This window comes from Micrasema longulum, unplaced genomic scaffold (genome assembly GCF_059751315.1).
Source record: "Micrasema longulum isolate JH-2025_06_02 unplaced genomic scaffold, ASM5975131v1 h1tg000389l, whole genome shotgun sequence".
Taxonomy (NCBI): domain Eukaryota; kingdom Metazoa; phylum Arthropoda; class Insecta; order Trichoptera; family Brachycentridae; genus Micrasema; species Micrasema longulum.
This window is the reverse complement of record NW_028277590.1, coordinates 705,234-726,732: the sequence shown is the minus strand read 5'-3', so window position 1 is coordinate 726,732 and position 21,499 is coordinate 705,234. Positions and strand designations below refer to the sequence as shown.

At 32.9% G+C, this 21,499-nt stretch overlaps 1 protein-coding gene and 2 long non-coding RNA genes across 4 annotated transcripts in view; 1 reads left to right on the top strand and 2 right to left on the bottom strand.

Annotated features, from left to right (window-relative positions):
- Window positions 1-2,141: 2,141 nt before the first annotated feature.
- The window catches only part of LOC148281960 (uncharacterized), a 199,012-nt gene continuing 179,654 nt past the window's right edge, over window positions 2,142-21,499 (top strand). The window contains exons 1-2 of the mRNA XM_088225825.1: window positions 2,142-2,260; window positions 2,669-2,804. Coding sequence (XP_088081951.1) covers window positions 2,709-2,804 — 96 coding nt within the window. The 5' untranslated portion in view covers window positions 2,142-2,260; window positions 2,669-2,708. The remainder of the gene's footprint in view (window positions 2,261-2,668; window positions 2,805-21,499) is intronic.
- Window positions 17,043-18,511, bottom strand: LOC148281962 (uncharacterized). Of its 2 annotated transcripts, none has more exons than XR_015822206.1 (2): window positions 17,604-18,511; window positions 17,043-17,304 (listed from the first exon to the last, which is right to left on the bottom strand). It is a non-coding gene; the product is annotated as an uncharacterized LOC148281962 (long non-coding RNA). The 2 variants fall into 2 exon arrangements; XR_015822207.1 differs by having other exon boundaries at window positions 17,730-18,511.
- The window catches only part of LOC148281961 (uncharacterized), a 157,137-nt gene continuing 154,192 nt past the window's right edge, over window positions 18,555-21,499 (bottom strand). Inside the window, exons 6-7 of the long non-coding RNA XR_015822205.1 lie at window positions 19,255-19,380; window positions 18,555-18,955 (exon numbers count right to left, since the gene is read on the bottom strand). This is a non-coding gene — a long non-coding RNA (uncharacterized LOC148281961). The remainder of the gene's footprint in view (window positions 18,956-19,254; window positions 19,381-21,499) is intronic.

Here is a 21,499-nt window from a genome sequence, read left to right as displayed (position 1 = left end):
AACCAGGAGTATTGTCTGTGGCTTTGATGGAAAAATACGGAATACATTTTTAAAAAAAACGAAAAAAAAAAAACTGCATTAAGTACAGCTATTGGTACTCGAGGAACAAAAATCATGTTCTTCAGTGTTATCATCCACGAAGTTAGCTACGGTTTACAGCAATACAATGGGGCCGTAGTACCTACTCAAGCCGAGAATTACAATAACAAACCGAATCTGTCCGTTACAAGTTTGTTATTAAACCAAAGATCAAAGCAAACATTTGGAACGCAATTGTTCTATGCAATAGAGAGCAGGGCATGTCTATAAGCGGCAGCGAATTACTTCTCTGAGCATACATGTGCTATATAAATAAAGGATAACGTGCTTACCCTATTGCAAAACTTATCGCCCATTGAACTCACAGTGAAAACATTTAACTGTTTAAAACAATAGTTTTCTATATTTTACTCTCAAATAAACAAGCGAAGTGGGATTATTTAAAACATATTCTAGATATAAATGCAAATGTTCATGTTAAACTGTACCATGCGTGAGATATATCGCTTGTGGCGTCTGAAGGGTTAAGATTAATATATTCGTGCATCATGACATTTCCCACTATGGCATCTGGCTATATCAGGAAGTCCAATAACCTAAAACGCACATTTATTCATTAAAAAAGTTGTTATTGTTGGCGTAAGCGGAAATGCGATAAATTACATCTAAGTTCTCGCATTGATTAAGCGATCCGTGCTTCCCATCAGCTTTCCTACAGTTTCCATCAATGCTTATACAATGAAAAAATATATATACCATAATGGGACATAAACTGCATTCACCTTGTATTCAATACCTATGAATTCTTTTTTACATGATATTTATTTTTATTCTTGAGTTTTATTTCATAGATATATAAACGGCTTAAGGCAATAACAACAATCATTATCATCATAATTTTCCTATCCGCACCCAGTGATGCATAGGGCACTGCAGTGTTTCTCAATTTGGCTGTTAACGAGCCAACAACTATTTACAGAAGGCAGGCTCATCTCCTCTCGATTTTCTTTTTCAGATTTGTGTCCTGTGAATTTCCTTGAAGCGTAAACCACTCGCCTAGGATGTTGGTTCTTTTTAACGCACATAACTTCATCCACCAGGGCCCCGATTACAATGGAAAGTTAACAGTGTTATCTTCGACTGACTATAAAGAAAACCCGATATTTGCGTACGAAAATGAGTATATTTGCATGAAAATTTAAAGTATATTCGTCGGTAACCTATAAGTGCACACGTTTAGAAGATAAAATTGTATTCATATTCCGCTTTTCATACAGAAAACTTAATTTTACTTTGTAGATAAAATTGAAGATAAATGTTAACTTCCCATTGTAATCGGGGCCCTGGACAGTGATAATATGTACATACTTACTTACTTGGTAAAATTATTGATGATCGCTGAATGTCCTTATCATGTTGTATATTATTAATCATAATTCTTGCAATAACTAAATAATAAAACAAATTTGTTTACGAAATTGAGAAATATATTAAAATATTGCAGTGGGATTTATGGTTTAACTACCTGCCTACCCATTAAAGATTGTTCATGTAATGATGTAATAAACTATTCGGTTCTTGTTTCGCTTTTCTAACTCCGATTAAGTTTTTTCAATCCGATAATTATAGATACGATCAGAAAAAGTTAAATATGCAAATCACGTTCTTAATAACCACGTTCCGAACGAAAAACTTCCTGGACGTAGCAGTCGCAAATTCAGCGGTAACATATGAAAATCAGCGGACGACTTGTCATATAATTATCTCTAATATTCAACCACTGTAACAGTGGCCCACTTATTAACTATTCGTAAAGTAACAAACGGTGATTGAAACACTCGAAGAAAACTAATATCCATCGAGTTTTCATCAGATTGGTCAACACAAAGACATTTTGAACAGACGGGGTGAGGTCAGAAACGTCTAATTTTGGCTTCAGATCACGATCTGACAAGCGATTCATTGTACCGTTCCAGTAAAAAGGACGCGAAGGTGACAAAACTAAATATATACGTATTTATTGTGATGGCGTAGGTACTTGCGCGTATTGTTTCTGCGCTGATTTGCATGTGTGTATCTTCGGCTTGTAATTTTCTGTGGTTATTCAGATTCAAACATTCGAATGCGATTGTCCTCTGTCTCGCGTTCTATAATCAAAAATATTTTTGCAGGCTTTCATTCGAACGCTTTTCTGAGAGGAAAGCGTTTTTAAATGTAAACAGTGCGTTGGAATTTTTAATTTTGCGTTGGGAATTTTCTAACCAGTTTTTTATTTTATTTTATAGAGTTCCTATCCGTAATACGCGTCGTGTTAGTTTAATGCACTATTTTCAACGTAATAAATATTAACTGGCGTGGAAAATAGCATTGAAGTAGTACATAAAATTTGACGTAACACACGAGTTTACCGCGAATTCGTTACAACAAAACTCGCGCTGCTATTGCGGCAGTTCGCGTTTACTCATTACAGAGAGAGTAGTTTTTTTTGTTACTATTTCTTAGTTTACTCGGGCAGTTTGTTTCGAGTGATTGTGTTTTATCTAAACTAATACGAACCGGTTAACTAACAATCTAATCGTCGTGTGATTTGTCAACAATAATAAACAGCTAACGATGGAAATGGTGATAGTTTAATTTGTTTTAGTAAAAAGTTAAAGGATTCCTCAAAAATGGATGATCGTTATTTAGGATTGACTGAGTATAAACGGAATAAGTTGAGAAAGTTCTTTTCTACGAGTTGGATATCAGATGGATACAATTTACAGGTAAGCTGTTACACTTTTTGCCTAAATAAACCATCAGAGGCTGTAAATAATTATCAACTACTTTTATACAATAATATACCAAGATGTTTATTTTTAAAAGGGAACAATACATCATGTTTAGAGCTTGCTCATAACACAATTTCCATTTTTTTATGAGATTAATAATTGAAAGGCAGATTGATAATATTAACTAATGTAAAAAAATCAAATTAAATAAAAGAATTTAACGAATTGCTAGATGCGGTGTGCATAAAAGGGAGAAAACAAAAAATAACAAGAATTCAAATAAACAGATTTATATCATTTAAAGATTATACCATACATATTATATTATCTTACAATTATTCATATTACGAGTATTCTATTTTAATCTATATTTACGCCTGAAAAAAATTCATGTATAAATTTCAAATACTTGATACAAATAATAATGCATCTTTAAAATCATTTCCTTACAGCACCTAGCGGTGTGTAGAGCACTGCATCGATGCATAAACCGTAGCGTATCTCTATATATATTTTATAAATGAAGGCAAGATAATCAGTCTAACGCTTCGAGTGCCAGCCAGTACAGAGACTATGAAATACTCTAGCCTAAAGGCACATTTTAAAAGTGAATACTTTAATTCAATTCAATTCATTTATTTTAAAATAACACATACATAACAAACTAAAATTCAAGACGCATATATTATAAAAAGAAAAAAATACAGGAAAGAGGCTCTTGTCAAAGTAGTAGGAGAATCCTTTATGTTGTCAACCTATCGGTAATCGAACCTGACGCCTTTTGCGTGGATAGGCAAACGCGCTGACCATTAGACCACGAAGCGGCATATTAAATACCCACATCTATATAATTTTCTACGAAACTATTTTTTAGTGGTAAAATACTTCCTATCCAGTATAAAATACTATTTTTTCCAGTCCAGTATAGAAAAATTTTTCTTCGACATCATTCAAAAATGTTATTTAAAAAGATTGACATTGTGTTACTAAAAAAAAACCTGGAATGAAGATTTAATAATATAATATTGAAATCAATGGACTTCAGACAAACTTATAGAATCGGGTTGTGGTCCCGTGGCTAGTGTCTCGGACTCACGGCTCAAAGGTCCATGGTTCGAATCCTGCTCTACCCCAACTTGATTCCAATTTTATAATAGTGATTTAATTACAACTCGTTGAAAATGGCCCTTAAAATGAAATATTTGAGTAAATTATAAGAACCCAAATATTTATTTATAAATAAAAATAAAATTGTTTATATGATTTACAGATTTTCGATTTTTCGTTTAATGAATTATTTCACTATACATATGTATTGCAATGGAATGTATTGTTAAGAATGATCCAGTTAATTTTTTGGATCAAGGGGATGTGTTATGTAAAATACAATGTGGATTCAGAACCAATCAATCCTGCGAAATGGCTAATATAATAACCTTGTTTTAGAAGACTAGAAAGAGTAAACCGACAAAAAAGTTCGTAATTGCAGTTTTCTTGGACCTCAAAAGAGCCTTTGAAACAATTGACAGAGAAATATTTTTTTGATTGAAGAGAATAGGAGATGAGAATAGAATGGTTCAAAGAGTATCCGAGTGACAGATTCCAAATAACAAAAGTGAATGACGAAGTTTTTGAGCTGCTAAAAATAGCTTGGGAGTACCACAAGGATTTGTTCTCGGAACAATTTATTTATTTATTATTTATTTATTTATACTTTAACATCGTTTGTATTCTTTTTTTATACAGATTAATGTTCCCTCACTGGGGTGTCCCGTGCCGAGGGAAACATTTTACAAAAATGTGAAACATGCCTAAGATAATAATATTTAACAAAGTTAAAAAAATTAACAAAATAAAAAACAAAAATATTCATAAAAAACATAAACAATTTATATAGACTAATTGATAAAATTCATAAACAGTTATATAATTATTATAATTATATTTATTATACGCATTGATGACATTGTAGAGACATTTAATTATTCTAAAATAAAACTCTTTGCAGACGATGCCTTGATATATACATCGAGAGAGGAATAATGGGCAAATTGAATCATGATCTAAATAATGTATTTCCATGGCTAAAAAATAATTAATTAAAATGAAATATAAACAAAACAAAATATATGAATATGGGAAAGAAAATAATAGAAGTAACGCCGTCAATTGTAGTAGACAATGAAAAACGGTATGAAGTTAGTGAAATTAAATATTTAGGTGTAATGATGGATTCCATACTTACATTTCATCAAAATACGTAAAAGATTGCAAAAATATTTTCAATTTTGGGAAGAATTGTTGATAAGAATTCATGCAAAATTATATATTACGCAATTATTGAACTACGCAATAACTACTGTAACAGCATATTATTTTTTTATAAAACCAAGAAATTTTAAACAAACTAACCATTATTACAAAACAAAGCTTTCAAAATTTAAAATTTAGGGGACAGATTTTAGACTTGAAATATTTATATAAAATAATTACATTTTGTTTAGAGAATGTACCCCTGAATATCCCCAGTCGGCAATTGAGATCATACACATTTTATCTTCCAACCTTCAATAACAATATGGCGCACTTTAATGCATTATCGCGTATGTTAAGATTGTATAATAATGTAGAAAGTAATGCTGATATTAATATCTTTAGCGATACATTAATAATTATAGGAAAACTGTAACGCAATTTATAAAATCAAATGGTCACTTATGTTAGTTAGGTGAAATAATTTGTAATAACCTATAAGTAATAATTTATTGTAATAACTTGTAAAACAATCATAGAATCCATTTAACTTGCAAATTAAAAAAAAATATCTGTTATAAACTTTTTTTTCTTTATTTGTGCATGCTGTGTTCTCATTTTATTGATGAACAATACCTAAAATAACAATTTGTTATAATTTTACTAATGTCATACTTATGTATTGTTTATTGTTTGTGAACTAAAATAAAATTTTAACAAATTTAAAAAAAAAACTGATACCTAAGTGCAAATTTGATGTTAAATAAATTAAAAGTACTAACATATAGGCAAAGAATCTTTTATGATACGATGATGTTCGTTCATAATATTTATTTTTTTAACACAGAATTATAGTTTTTTTTTATCAAACGTGATCACAATACAAGATAAAATGTAAAAATAAGACTCCCATTTAGGAATAAGGCGAAGTCACAAAATTCTATTTTATCTAAGGCAGTAAAATAATATTATGAAATGGGAAAAAAACATTACTTAAAACTGAAGCGGTGACGTTCTTAATAACAGATCTATGGTTTCATAATAAGATTGGCCGACACTTAAATTGTTAAAACATTTATTAAATAATCCTAATGAGACATATGAATCTCATATACAGCCAACAATTTATCTCTACTTGAGGCGTTTTTGGGAAAGTGGGTACTTTTTTTCTTACCGCCTATTTTTTATAAGTTTCGTGTTTCAAAACTCACATTTATAATTGGTAATATATTCGAATTAAGATTGCAAGTTAACCATTCTCGGTGAGTAAGTAACTGGGTTGGCTATTATTACTGCTTAGTTAATAATATGCAGATAATATACTAGTGTGACTCATTATATACCCTAATTATATCAGAAGCATTACACCTAGAATTGAATATAAAACTAAAAAATACTAAAAAGAAACCAATGTCATGATGATGAGTGGTTAAGTTTGCGCGTGTGCTTGCTAACATACAGAAAGGAAGTTAAAACTTTAAACAGATCGTCGCGCGTTGGGATCGTCAAACTACGACGCATGTGATTTTCTTCAACCTTATAAGAGAGTGGTTTAATGATTTTTTTGGACACTACGTCATAACTTGATGAAATCAAAAGTACACAATTTGATACTCGCGTTGGTTATATATATAATATGTACATATTTTCAAACCTAGAAAATAAAGGATTTATGTGACTTTTTCAAAATCAAATATAAAAGAAAGCCCGACGATTTTTTTTAATAGAGTCTTTATTCAATAAAATATACACATTATTACAATATTAATGCATTATAAAGAAAACAAAGTAATAAAATATATTTTGTCCCTACAAACTATTCGATATTAGTTTTTCATCGGGTGCTCAGACATTAGTTTTAATTAATAATCAAATAAAAAGAGCACAGACATAATACTGTATACGCATAAAAAAATAACATTAAACAAATTAAAAAATGAACAAATAAAAATTGTTTGAATAATTATTTTTTTTAAGTAAGAAAATAGAGTAAAATAATACAATTAAAATGAAAGAATAGCAATTTATTAGAATATATTTTAAATATAAGAAAAAAATAAACACATATATAAATAGTGTGCTCATAAATGTAATCAAAACAAGATAAAAAATTAAACACAGTAAATCAAAAATTTCAATTCATATCTACATAAAAAAATTAAAATCATAAAATTAAAAGTACCTATTAAAATTAAGATCTAAAAATGTAAATAAAATAAGAAAGAAATAAAAGAAAGGGTTAACCTAAGAAAATAACAAAAATGTATTCAATGAGAGATAAAAAAATGTTTTACATAAATAATGAGTCAATATAGGAACGTTCTGTCTACTAACCACATACGTAATAAAAACATAATTTTATTTTTACTATGACATGTTTTCATGTCAAGTGGCAACATATTAGGTATTTTTGGAACAATATAATACAACGTACGTTGTCCATATTTATTTATTTATTTATTTATTGGAACAACCAGGCCATCAACAGGTGTAAATCTTGTTAGATAGCTGTGATCTAATTTTTTTTTATATTTCGAGCTGAACATCTGTTGGATAATCATTTTGCTCCATAAAATACCCTTAACTGGTAAAACATTTCATTCATTATACATAAATGGAGTATTATTTCTCCGATTGTATACATAATTGGGTGCAATCAATTTGACAAGTGCATTTTGAACATATTTAATGTTTGTTGCACAAGAATGTCCTCAGGCGGTGATCCCGTATCTTATTATAAATTCTCCCAGAGACAAATATACTAATCTAAGTGTGGAGAGAGGAACTCTAAACTTTAATTTGTGCAGTTGATTAAAGACGGATATCAACCGTTTGCATGTTTTCATAACATGAATATTCCAATTAAAAAAGCAATCAATAGTTAAACCTAAATAAACATATTCGTCCACAATGTCTAATTTATCGCATAAGCAAACTCTATCAAAGGTAGAGTTATGAAGGCATTCAAAATTATGAGTTACAATAGGTAACATATTTATTTTGGCATGTGGCGATCTAACATGCATAAATTGACTTTTTTTGGCACTAATTAAAAGGCCCGCATCATGGCACCAAATTTGTAAGATGTTAAAGTCATCCTGCAACATTTCAGTACATTTATTAATTTCACTTTGCGAAACAACTAGATCAATATCATCTGCATATACAAAGTGTTAAAAATGTGAAAAAATATTTTTAATGAATGAAACATATATTCTTTACAATATGGGTCCTAATATGGAACCCTGGGATCGGAATATGGAATCGTTCTTGTTATTAATTTACTAATTGGCTCGTGGGACCTCAATCGACTGGTTGACTCGTGGGAACTCAATTGACTGGTTGGCTCGTGGGACCTCAATTGACTGGTTGACTCGTGGGACCTCAATTGACTGGTTGACTCGTGGGACCTCAATTGACTGGTTGACTCGTGGGACCTCAATTGACTGGTTGACTCGTGGGACCTCAATTGACTGGTTGACTCGTGGGACCTCAATTGACTGGTTGACTCGTGGGACCTCAATTGACTGGTTGACTCGTGGGAACTCAATTGACTGGTTGGCTCGTGGGACCTCAATTGACTGGTTGACTTGTGGGACCTCAATTGACTGGTTGACTCGTGGGAACTCAATTGACTGGTTGGCTCGTGGGACCTCAATTGACTGGTTGACTCGTGGGACCTCAATTGACTGGTTGACTCGTGGGACCTCAATTGACTGGTTGACTCGTGGGACCTCAATTGACTGGTTGACTCGTGGGACCTCAATTGACTGGTTGACTCGTGGGAACTCAATTGACTGGTTGGCTCGTGGGACCTCAATTGACTGGTTGACTTGTGGGACCTCAATTGACTGGTTGACTCGTGGGAACTCAATTGACTGGTTGGCTCGTGGGACCTCAATTGACTGGTTGACTCGTGGGACCTCAATTGACTGGTTGACTCGTGGGACCTCAATTGACTGGTTGACTCGTGGGACCTCAATTGACTGGTTGACTCGTGGGACCTCAATTGACTGGTTGACTCGTGGGAACTCAATTGACTGGTTGGCTCGTGGGACCTCAATTGACTGGTTGACTTGTGGGACCTCAATTGACTGGTTGACTCGTGGGAACTCAATTGACTGGTTGGCTCGTGGGACCTCAATTGACTGGTTGACTCGTGGGACCTCAATTGACTGGTTGACTCGTGGGACCTCAATTGACTGGTTGACTCGTGGGACCTCAATTGACTGGTTGACTCGTGGGACCTCAATTGACTGGTTGACTCGTGGGAACTCAATTGACTGGTTGGCTCGTGGGACCTCAATTGACTGGTTGACTTGTGGGACCTCAATTGACTGGTTGACTCGTGGGAACTCAATTGACTGGTTGGCTCGTGGGACCTCAATTGACTGGTTGACTCGTGGGACCTCAATTGACTGGTTGACTCGTGGGACCTCAATTGACTGGTTGACTCGTGGGACCTCAATTGACTGGTTGACTCGTGGGACCTCAATTGACTGGTTGACTCGTGGAACCTCAATATGGGTCCTAATATGGAACCCTGGGATCGGAATATGGAATCGTTCTTGTTATTAGTTTACTAATTGGCTCGTGGGACCTCAATCGACTGGTTGACTCGTGGGAACTCAATTGACTGGTTGACTCGTGGGACCTCAATTGACTGGTTGACTCGTGGGACCTCAATTGACTGGTTGACTCGTGGGACCTCAATTGACTGGTTGACTCGTGGGACCTCAATTGACTGGTTGACTCGTGGGACCTCAATTGACTGGTTGACTCGTGGGAACTCAATTGACTGGTTGGCTCGTGGGACCTCAATTGACTGGTTGACTCGTGGGACCTCAATTGACTGGTTGACTCGTGGGACCTCAATTGACTGGTTGACTCGTGGGACCTCAATTGACTGGTTGACTCGTGGGACCTCAATTGACTGGTTGACTCGTGGGAACTCAATTGACTGGTTGGCTCGTGGGACCTCAATTGACTGGTTGACTTGTGGGACCTCAATTGACTGGTTGACTCGTGGGAACTCAATTGACTGGTTGGCTCGTGGGACCTCAATTGACTGGTTGACTCGTGGGACCTCAATTGACTGGTTGACTCGTGGGACCTCAATTGACTGGTTGACTCGTGGGACCTCAATTGACTGGTTGACTCGTGGGACCTCAATTGACTGGTTGACTCGTGGAACCTCAATATGGGTCCTAATATGGAACCCTGGGATCGGAATATGGAATCGTTCTTGTTATTAGTTTACTAATTGGCTCGTGGGACCTCAATCGACTGGTTGACTCGTGGGAACTCAATTGACTGGTTGACTCGTGGGACCTCAATTGACTGGTTGACTCGTGGGACCTCAATTGACTGGTTGACTCGTGGGACCTCAATTGACTGGTTGACTCGTGGGACCTCAATTGACTGGTTGACTCGTGGGACCTCAATTGACTGGTTGACTCGTGGGACCTCAATTGACTGGTTGACTCGTGGAACCTCAATATGGGTCCTAATATGGAACCCTGGGATGGGAATATGGAATCGTTCTTGTTATTAATTTACTAATTGGCTCGTGGGACCTCAATCGACTGGTTGACTCGTGGGAACTCAATTGACTGGTTGACTCGTGGGACCTCAATTGACTGGTTGACTCGTGGGAACTCAATTGACTGGTTGACCCGTGGGACCTCAATTGACTGGTTGACTCGTGGGAACTCAATTGACTGGTTGACTCGTGGGACCTCAATCGGGGGAGCTCTTCAGATATTGATTTATCAATTTTCTTGTCGCAAATGTGTAACATTTGAGACACGTTTTCAGAGAAATACTCGGCAAAATCATTCGAGACCTTTTCAACGTTATCATCATTGTTAAAAAAGTAACTTTTAATAACGTCGTCACAGTTTGTTTTAGATTTTCTCCCCAGTATACTGTTACATTCGTCCCATGTCTTTTTAACATCATTGAAACAATTTTGAAGTCTCTCATTGTAATGTGCGATCTTAAATTTATTAATTTTTATATTTAGATTGTTCCGCAACCTTTTATATTCCTTTTCGTAATATTTATTGCTAGGTGTGCTTTTCCATTTCTTAAATAATACGTCTCTATATTTGATATCATTCAATATTTCATCATTCACCCAATCTTTAACTGCGTGAGGTCTGGTTTTATTCTTATATGAAACTAGAACTAAACTATCCTTATATATTTGAAAAATTCTCACTAATTTTATTATATAATGCGTTGACATCATTTTCTCCTAGGAGGGCATGCCAGTCATATTTTATAATGTGTCTATCTACACACTTTTGTGACAGTATGTACGTTGGTTTATTTTTTACAGCATTTAGATAGTTATTATTAGCGGCAAATTAAAAACTAATAGCTGTCGTATAATGATCAACTATTATGTATTTCGCATACACAGGCACGTATACTTGTGGAGAACGCCTCTCGCCGCATACCACCTTCCTTTTTTGAAATATATCTTAAGTATATATGGTCTATACATGAGATAGTAATTCCATTACTAACTATCGCTTCCCTTGTGACGTCGGAGATACATTTTTCTAAAAAGTTATCAGGTTTTTATATGAGATGGTTATCGGGTCAAATTTATTCAAAAGATTTAAATTAATATCTCTTAAGAACAATAAGTTTTCATTTTTATTTATACTATCTTTGAGGAATGTTGATATTTCACTTAAGAACCCCTGTTTGCTAAGATTTGGGGGTCTATATATTGCCAGGATATGTACATTGCTTTTATTAGGTAAAGTCAATGTCCCAAATACATTTTCGAAAAAAGTGGTTTGTGATGTTTTTTTATTAAAATTTAACCTCTTACTAATATATAGCATTATTCCGCCACTCTGTTTATTAGTTCTGCAAAAATGGAAAGAATTATACTCCGATATATAAAAACAGGTTTCATGTTCCTTAATCGCAATTTCACATAGCATTAGAACATCAATAAACTGTAAGCAGTTCTTGAAATATGCATGGAATATATCCCAATATTTACATACTAAGCAAATATATAACTGTGCACAAGTAATTTTATTATTCAAACGCTTATTACTATTAATTAATTCAATGAAATCTTATAGTTTACTAACTCTCATATATTCGACGTCGCTCTCGTAATCTATAAATTCAAGACTCATGGCAAGATATTCCGTTTCAACATAATACAATCCATCATAATATAAATATGTTCACAGTGTTTAAGATTTTTAAACCTAAATAAAATATAGAAATATACTTGTGACAGTTGTAGTTAATAAAAAAACATAATACTTCATACAAAATCAGGTAACATAATATGGTTCAAAAACAACCATATCAATGAAATTGGACTTAAAAATTCTATGCAAGCAAACTTGTTCATTAATTAATTTTTGATATGAGGATATATGAAGTAATACTATTTTATATGTTTTTCCGTTTATTATTTTCTACTGTAGTACCTTGAATTATATAAGGACATTCAATCCATCTTATCTTCACATTCGTTTGAAAATACCCTAACAAGGCGAAACAATTGTCACGAATTTTTTGTTGTTAAAATAAAGTGTTCAGTAGACTCAAATCAGTGTTTGATTTCTAATATTATAAGTTTAAATATGGAGTTCTACAAAATAAACACCAAATCAATCAACAAGGAATAACCATATACTATTATTAAAAATGTCCAACAATAAAAAAAAGAAAGTATGTATGTTACATCTATTATACCTATAAAATAAGAAAACACGTATTTGAAAACTTTTAAAACTAGTACTTGTTGAAGAAATTTATGTTTATTATAAAATATAAGTCTCATTAAATTGTATATGAATATCAGTTGATTTAGTTGCACATCCACCAAATTCATGTAAAAATATTTACACGTACGAGTATGTTCACTAAAGTAAAAATAAAAAATGAGGCGTGAAATCAGTTCAAGGATTAAAATGTAAACACTAGATAATATAAAAATTGTCCTTGATGTAGTAGGATTTAAGTGTTTTTTCATCACGCATCATTGCATCAATAACATTCGTATTAAAATATTTACATATCATATAATTATATAATATGATTTTACATTTTTTTTGCACCACAACAGGCCAGGAGGCCTAATTACAGTGGTGAATTACATCACAGAGCACCCAGGCTTGAGAAAAATCACATTTTTAATTTTTGTGTTCTTACCGGGAATCGAACCCGGAACCTTCCGTGCGTGAGTCAAGCGTCTTGACCACTACACCACGGAGGCCGCCAATGATCAATTATACGATCAAAGATAATTCCATATCCCGGTGTAGCGAGATTAGAGACTTGGAAGTTATTCTCGATAATAGATTGCTGTTCGGGTCTCATTTAAATTCTATTGTTGAATAAGCTTACCAAATGCTGAGCTTCATTTTAAGAATTTCCAAACCTTTTAAAAAACCAAATACATTAAAAACTTTACACAACACTTTTGTACGCAGTTATTTGGAGTTTGCATCAGTTGTGTGGAGCCCACAATACATAGGAAACAAAGAAAGGATTGAAAATGTTTTACGAAATTTTTTTAAATACCTAGATTATAAAAACAATAAAACGCTTTGTACTTACAGCCAATCTGACAAACAAAATGGATTTTTTACCCTTAAAAATAGACGCACTGTATCTGAATTATGCTATTTACATAAATTATTAAGTAATAAAATAGACTCTTTTAACCTACTCTTTAAAATTAATCTTAATGTCCCCTTTCGCGTGACAAGAAATAAGTATTTATTCCATCTGCCAGCCTGTAGCACCAACTATGCACAGCACTCTTTCCTCTATCGTTCTTGCTCTAACTATAATGTTTTTTTTTCATCTATTGATACATTTTACATACCTACCCCTTAATTGATTTAAAGATAAATTAAGACTTATTAGTTCTGGCTGCGATACGATCTCACTTACTATTTATTGATGCACACACCTGAACACATTTCCCACACAAATACACATTAACACACATCTACACTTACTCTCATACAAATACACATAAACACATTCTTTTGTTGTAACACAATTTATAATATGTATGATTTTTATTTAGAAACTTTGCTAATTTGTCTTTAAACTGTATTTTTTTAAATGTTATTATATCACGGTTGACTGTTTGTTTCTTTAAAATAAATAAATAATATACAAATAAGGACACAAAATAAAATATACACTTAATAATCTGCGTAGATTTGTAGCGTTCAAGTAAAATATTTACATTATTACATTTTGTTATTAAATGCGTTTTGAGCTGACTGCGTGTATGTGCACACAAGCAATCATACATAAAAAAACGATATATTACCTACTTATTTAAATATACAATATTTTGTTCGGCAAGGTGCAACATTTTAGCATAATATTTACAGTGTATCTTATCGTTGTAAACCTAGTATTGTTATTAATACAATTTTTACACTTGGGAGCATGTTCTTTATTTTCACAATGTCGATGCGTCTGTGCTCCTCCGCAGTATGAACAGCTCACCTTTTCCTTGTCCGCGAGTAACACCGTCCCGCGCTGTCCCCAACGTAAACGATGATACCACCGCATCAGGATGTTAGCGTCTTCAACTGCGACTTTTTGATACCCAATATTCACTTTATCATCGCTCTTCTTATTTTCGAGTCTACTTCAACAATATAATTAGATGTATCGTTAAAATTATTTTTTGTAATTTTTTTTAATGCGAAATAAGTCCTCAACTGGTTTATCTTGACATGAAATATTTATTTCGGAATTTCACGCTATTATGTCGACCAGGAACCCTTCTTTATCAAATTCATCATGTATTCCCTTTAGGTTGACAGTTGGTTTTCTCTTTTTCAATTCGTCGACATTAACGTCTTCGAATTTATTGTCTAATCATGTTTTTAACCTATTTGCATCCTCCTTTTTATCGCATTTTATAAGTACACATATCTTTTTCTAAGGACCTTTATTACTTCGTCTACGTTTATTCCCAAATTCCGGATTTTTATCTTCTTATATATTATTTTCAGAAGTGCATCAGATTATTCGTTGGATTGAGGAGTTAACATAAAATTTTATGGATTTTTTTTTGTCGAGATGTCTTTTTGACCTTTGAAAGGTTTTATTTTATCGTCAGTAGATTTAAATGTTTTAAAATCCTGAATTTCGTTGGAGAGTGCTTTTATAGATTCAATAACATTTGAGAGCACATCCGTTTTTTCAGGCGTTGATTGTACCAGCAAAACAAGATGATCCATTATGCAATTAATAGCAACAATATGAGCGCCTCTTTGATCTTTACTAAGTATGTTGTTTGCTAAGAGATCTTAATTTTTTTTTAGCTGATTTTTGTCACCCTTTAGACAATCCAACAATAAGAGAGAGATCGTATTAACCTCACCAGTACTAGAACTTAAGAGATTTTATTTAGGCTGATTTTTTAAAATATGTATGAACACAGATACTATTACTTTTTGTTAAATTTAGATTTATGCCACAATGGTTTTGAAGTATAGCAGTATTGTCACAATACCATCGAAATAAAACAAACAAAACTTTTTTGTGATGCAAACAGAGCTCGTCTGATGGAAATATATTATTCCAAGACACTCTTTTACTAAACACAAAAAGTTTTTGATAAAATAACCAATTGAATGTTGATGAAAATATGTATCATAATAGCAATGGTTCATTAAAACAACCATTTCTACGATATACTCCAAAAATTTGAAGGTTCTGGGATTCAACCTCGCGTCGCTCACACGAAATGCAAAAGATCGGTAGTAGCTAATCTCTTATTACTACTTAACTATTATATACCTCCTATTAATCTAACTAAATCTAAATACACTTAACCTATATTTCCCTTAAAACTAACTGACTTACCTACGAGCTATACATATTCTAGTTCATCTTAATCTTATATGGACCGGCGCCTTAGCCCACTTAGCTACCACCGACCCCACCCATAGCGTCATAAATCGTGTTCATAAGTTGCTTGGAAAATAATACCTGAAAATGTAAAAATAAGTAAACGTTTGTTATCTTGATAAAATTCAGGGTAATTTTCCAGATCGAAATAAAAAATTTTGGACGAAATCAGTGACGTTATGAAAATTTCAACATGTATCTTGATCCAGAAATGCGCTGGTGTAAACTCCGAATCACAGATGGCTCCGTTCATTAAAATATTTTATTTTATTTTGAATTCTGTCTTCGCACATAAATCCTGTAATTAATTTTGAACGATTATAAAATAACATTGATTTTTTTGAAGGGTAGCGAAAGAAATAAACATTCTTGACATTTCAACTGACACTCTATTGTCAAATTGCCAAAGTAACAAACACCAAATAAATTTAAATTTCATGTCTATCGGGTACTTATTTTTATTATTCAGTTTAATAGGTAGGTTTGCCGCAGTATCATTATATTAGTAGGATTACAACTAGAATTTAACAAAACTTTTTTTTTAAATGGAAAGAAACCAATGTCACGATGATGTGAGATTGAGTTTGCGCGTGTGCTTGCTAACATACAGAAACGAAGTTGAAACTTCAAACAAATCGTCGCGCGTTGGGATCGTCAAACTACGACGCATGTGATTTTCTTCAACTTTCGCTCACGAGAGCGGTTTAATGATTTCTTTGACACTATTTCATAACTTGATGAGTTCGAAAGTATACCATTTGATACTCGCGTTAGTTATATATATTTTCAAACCCGGAGAAACAGGGATTCGTCTAACTTTTTTCAAAATCAAATATAAAAGAAAGCCAGCCATAGTTGTTCTACGATCCCGACGAAATATTAAAAAACAAATTGACTGTTGGTGATAATATGTATCATAATGACAATGATTCATTGGAACAGCCATTTCTACGAAATACTCACAACAAATTTGAACGTGGACTGCCAACGTACAACCTGTTTTAAAGACATCTCTATATGCAGTGCAAAATAATAATAAAACACGACAACCCGCTTGTGTATTTATTAAAGAAGTTTTTAATTTTAATTTAATAATATAGTAAATAATCTATCAATGTGTTTTGGTGATTCTTCTGACTTCTCTCTGCTCCAACCGACTTGCCATTATTTTATACAGCTTTTTTCAATCGAATCCTGGTGATGATTTTTCAGTGTTGAGGAAATATTTCAGGTCTCGAAAACATGAGAGGTTTTTTCACTAAATTCAGAGTACGTGGTAGTCCATGTGACCCACAGTTCAGTTTTAATCCTGGAAGGGAATAATAAATCAAATTAAAAAATTACAAAAATCAGGATTTAAAAAATAAAAAAATACATCGAAAAATACTATCAAAAAACTATGATTGTTGACATTTGACCAAAAATAAATTTAAAAAAATAAATTAATAGATGGCGATTCTGGGATTCGAGCTCGCGTCGCTCACCCGAAATGCAAAAGATCGGTAGTAGCTAATCTCTTATTACTACTTAACTATTATATACCTCCTATTAATCTAACTAAATCTAAATACACTTAACCTATATTTCCCTTAAAACTAACTGACTTACCTACGAGCTATACATATTCTAGTTCATCTTAATCTCATATGGACCGGCGCCTTAGCCCACTTAGCTACCACCGACCCCACCCATAGCGTCATAAATCGTGTTCATAAGTTGCTTGGAAAATAATACCTGAAAATGTAAAAATAAGTAAACGTTTGTTATCTTGATAAAATTCAGGGTAATTTTCCAGATCGAAATAAAAAATTTTGGACGAAATCAGTGACGTTATGAAAATTTCAACATGTATCTTGATCCAGAAATGCGCTGGTGTAAACTCCGAATCACAGATGGCTCCGTTCATTAAAATATTTTATTTTATTTTGAATTCTGTCTTCGCACATAAATCCTGTAATTAATTTTGAACGATTATAAAATAACATTGATTTTTTTGAAGGGTAGCGAAAGAAATAAACATTCTTGACATTTCAACTGACACTCTATTGTCAAATTGCCAAAGTAACAAACACCAAATAAATTTAAATTTCATGTCTATCGGGTACTTATTTTTATTATTCAGTTTAATAGGTAGGTTTGCCGCAGTATCATTATATTAGTAGGATTACAACTAGAATTTAACAAAACTTTTTTTTTAAATGGAAAGAAACCAATGTCACGATGATGTGAGATTGAGTTTGCGCGTGTGCTTGCTAACATACAGAAACGAAGTTGAAACTTCAAACAAATCGTCGCGCGTTGGGATCGTCAAACTACGACGCATGTGATTTTCTTCAACTTTCGCTCACGAGAGCGGTTTAATGATTTCTTTGACACTATTTCATAACTTGATGAGTTCGAAAGTATACCATTTGATACTCGCGTTAGTTATATATATTTTCAAACCCGGAGAAACAGGGATTCGTCTAACTTTTTTCAAAATCAAATATAAAAGAAAGCCAGCCATAGTTGTTCTACGATCCCGACGAAATATTAAAAAACAAATTGACTGTTGGTGATAATATGTATCACAATGACAATGATTCATTGGAACAGCCATTTCTACGAAATACTCACAACAAATTTGAACGTGGACTGCCAATGTTCAACCTGTTTTAAAGACATCTCTATATGCAGTGCAAAATAATAATAAAACACGACAACCCGCTTGTGTATTTATTAAAGAAGTTTTTAATTTTAATTTAATAATATAGTAAATAATCTATCAATGTGTTTTGGTAATTCTTCTGACTTCTCTCTGCTCCAACCGACTTGCCATTGTTTTATACAGCTTTTTTCAATCGAATCGGTGATGATTTTTCAGTGTTAAGGAAATATTTCAGGTCTCGAAAACATGAGAGGTTTTTTCACTAAATTCAGAGTACGTTGTAGTCCATGTGACCCACAGTTCAGTTTTAATCCTGGAAGGGAATAATAAATCAAATTAAAAAATTATAAAAATCAGGATTTAAAAAATAAAAAAATACATCGAAAAATACTATCAAAAAACTATGATTGTTGAGATTTGACCAAAAATAAATTTAAAAAAATAAATTAATAGATGGCGATTCTGGGATTCGAGCTCGCGTCGCTCACCCGAAATGCAAAAGATCGGTAGTAGCTAATCTCTTATTACTACTTAACTATTATATACCTCCTATTAATCTAACTAAATCTAAATACACTTAACCTATATTTCCCTTAAAACTAACTGACTTACCTACGAGCTATACATATTCTAGTTCATCTTAATCTTATATGGACCGACGCCTTAGCCCACTTAGCTACCACCGACCCCACCCATAGCGTCATAAATCGTGTTCATAAGTTGCTTGGAAAATAATACCTGAAAATGTAAAAATAAGTAAACGTTTGTTATCTTGATAAAATTCAGGGTAATTTTCTAGATCGAAATAAAAAATTTTGGACGAAATCAGTGACGTTATGACAATTTCAACATGTATCTTGATCCAGAAATGCGCTGGTGTAAACTCCGAATCACAGATGGCTCCGTTCATTAAAATATTTTATTTTATTTTGAATTCTGTCTTCACACATAAATCCTGTAATTAATTTTGAACGATTATAAAATAACATTGATTTTTTTGAAGGGTAGCGAAAGAAATAAACATTCTTGACATTTCAACTGACACTCTATTGTCAAATTGCCAAAGTAACAAACACCAAATAAATTTAAATTTCATGTCTATCGGGTACTTATTTTTATTATTCAGTTTAATAGGTAGGTTTGCCGCAGTATCATTATATTAGTAGGATTACAACTAGAATTTAACAAAACTTTTTTTTTAAATGGAAAGAAACCAATGTCACGATGATGTGAGATTGAGATTGCGCGTGTGCTTGCTAACATACAGAAACGAAGTTGAAACTTCAAACAAATCGTCGCGCGTTGGGATCGTCAAACTACGACGCATGTGATTTTCTTCAACTTTCGCTCACGAGAGCGGTTTAATGATTTCTTTGACACTATTTCATAACTTGATGATTTCGAAAGTATACCATTCGATACTCGCGTTAGTTATATATATTTTCAATTCCAGAGTAAAAGGGATTCGTCTAACTTTTTTCAAAATCAAATATAAAAGAAAGCCAGCCATAGTTGTTCTACGATCCCGACGAAATATGCCTGGAAATACTCCTATGTGCGTCGCGCAGTGCCGCGCCGCGCCGCGCCGCCGTAGTACAGCTTGACCTTAGAGGCAGGCATATTTTATTTGCACTGCAAACTAATAATCAAGCATTACTACCTTCTACTATATTTCTTCTATTTCTAGGCTGAAGTAAATTAAGATTGAAAGATAAAAAAATATTTGTATGACATGCATATATATTATGTATGTATGTGTTTTTATATATGTATATGTAAATATATGTGTGTATATGTGTATGTATGTGTATATGTATGTATGTATGTAGTATGTATGCGTGTATGTGTATATATTTAATTTTTTTTATACATTTAACGTAAACTGTACTTGTTTTTTTTTTCTTCTCTTTTAGGCTATAATTGTTTTTCTATTTCTTCAATATTATTTTTGTTTATAGGAAACATATTCGAAAACCATATTTGCCGCAACAGATCGGTTTCTTAGAACAGGCATTTGCCCATGTAGAAACCGATTGCAACATTAGGCATACTTATATTTCTGGCTTGCCGATCCTTCATATACTGAGCCTACTCCTAGTACAAGCAGAATTTGCCAGTGTTTTTTGTGCCATTTTTGTAACAATGTATGTATAAACTAATAAATAAATCGGTAGTCAGATGGTAGAAGGGACCATCTGTATTTTTGTCTATGTTTTAGTTTTCAAAAGTTTTCTTAATATTTCAGTTTCTTAATCTTCAAGTTTTCTTAATACACGCAGCAAAAAAAATAAAAAATCAGCCTCATTTAGAATGGTTATTTATTATTGAAAAGCACCACTAAAATATTTTAGTTTGTGGATTAAAGTCTTGAAACTGAGACGTATTTCAGCTCTCGTGAACATTTTTAAAAATTACAGATGGTCCCTTCTGCCATCTGACTACCGAAATGTGAAATATGTATTTAAAAAATGAACACTGCTCAGTTTTCCTTAGAACAGGTTTCTCCTTGCGAAGAGGACTCTTAAATTTCTTTTGTATATTAAATATTAATATTAATATCACCATCAACATTTCCTTTCCGCACCTAATGGTGCAAAGGATACTGCGTTAGAACACCGATCGCAGCGTATCTTGATCTTTTTTTTGTTTGTTTTATCTTACGCTTCAGGTACCAGCCTAGGTACTATGAAATACTCGTATTCTGGTGTGAAAACACCTAATGGTGCAAAGGATACTGCGTTAGAACACCGATCGCAGCGTATCTTGATCTTTTTTTTGTTTGTTTTATCTTACACTTCAGGTACCAGCCTAGGTACTATGAAATACTCGTATTCTGGTGTGAAAACACCCTTTTAAA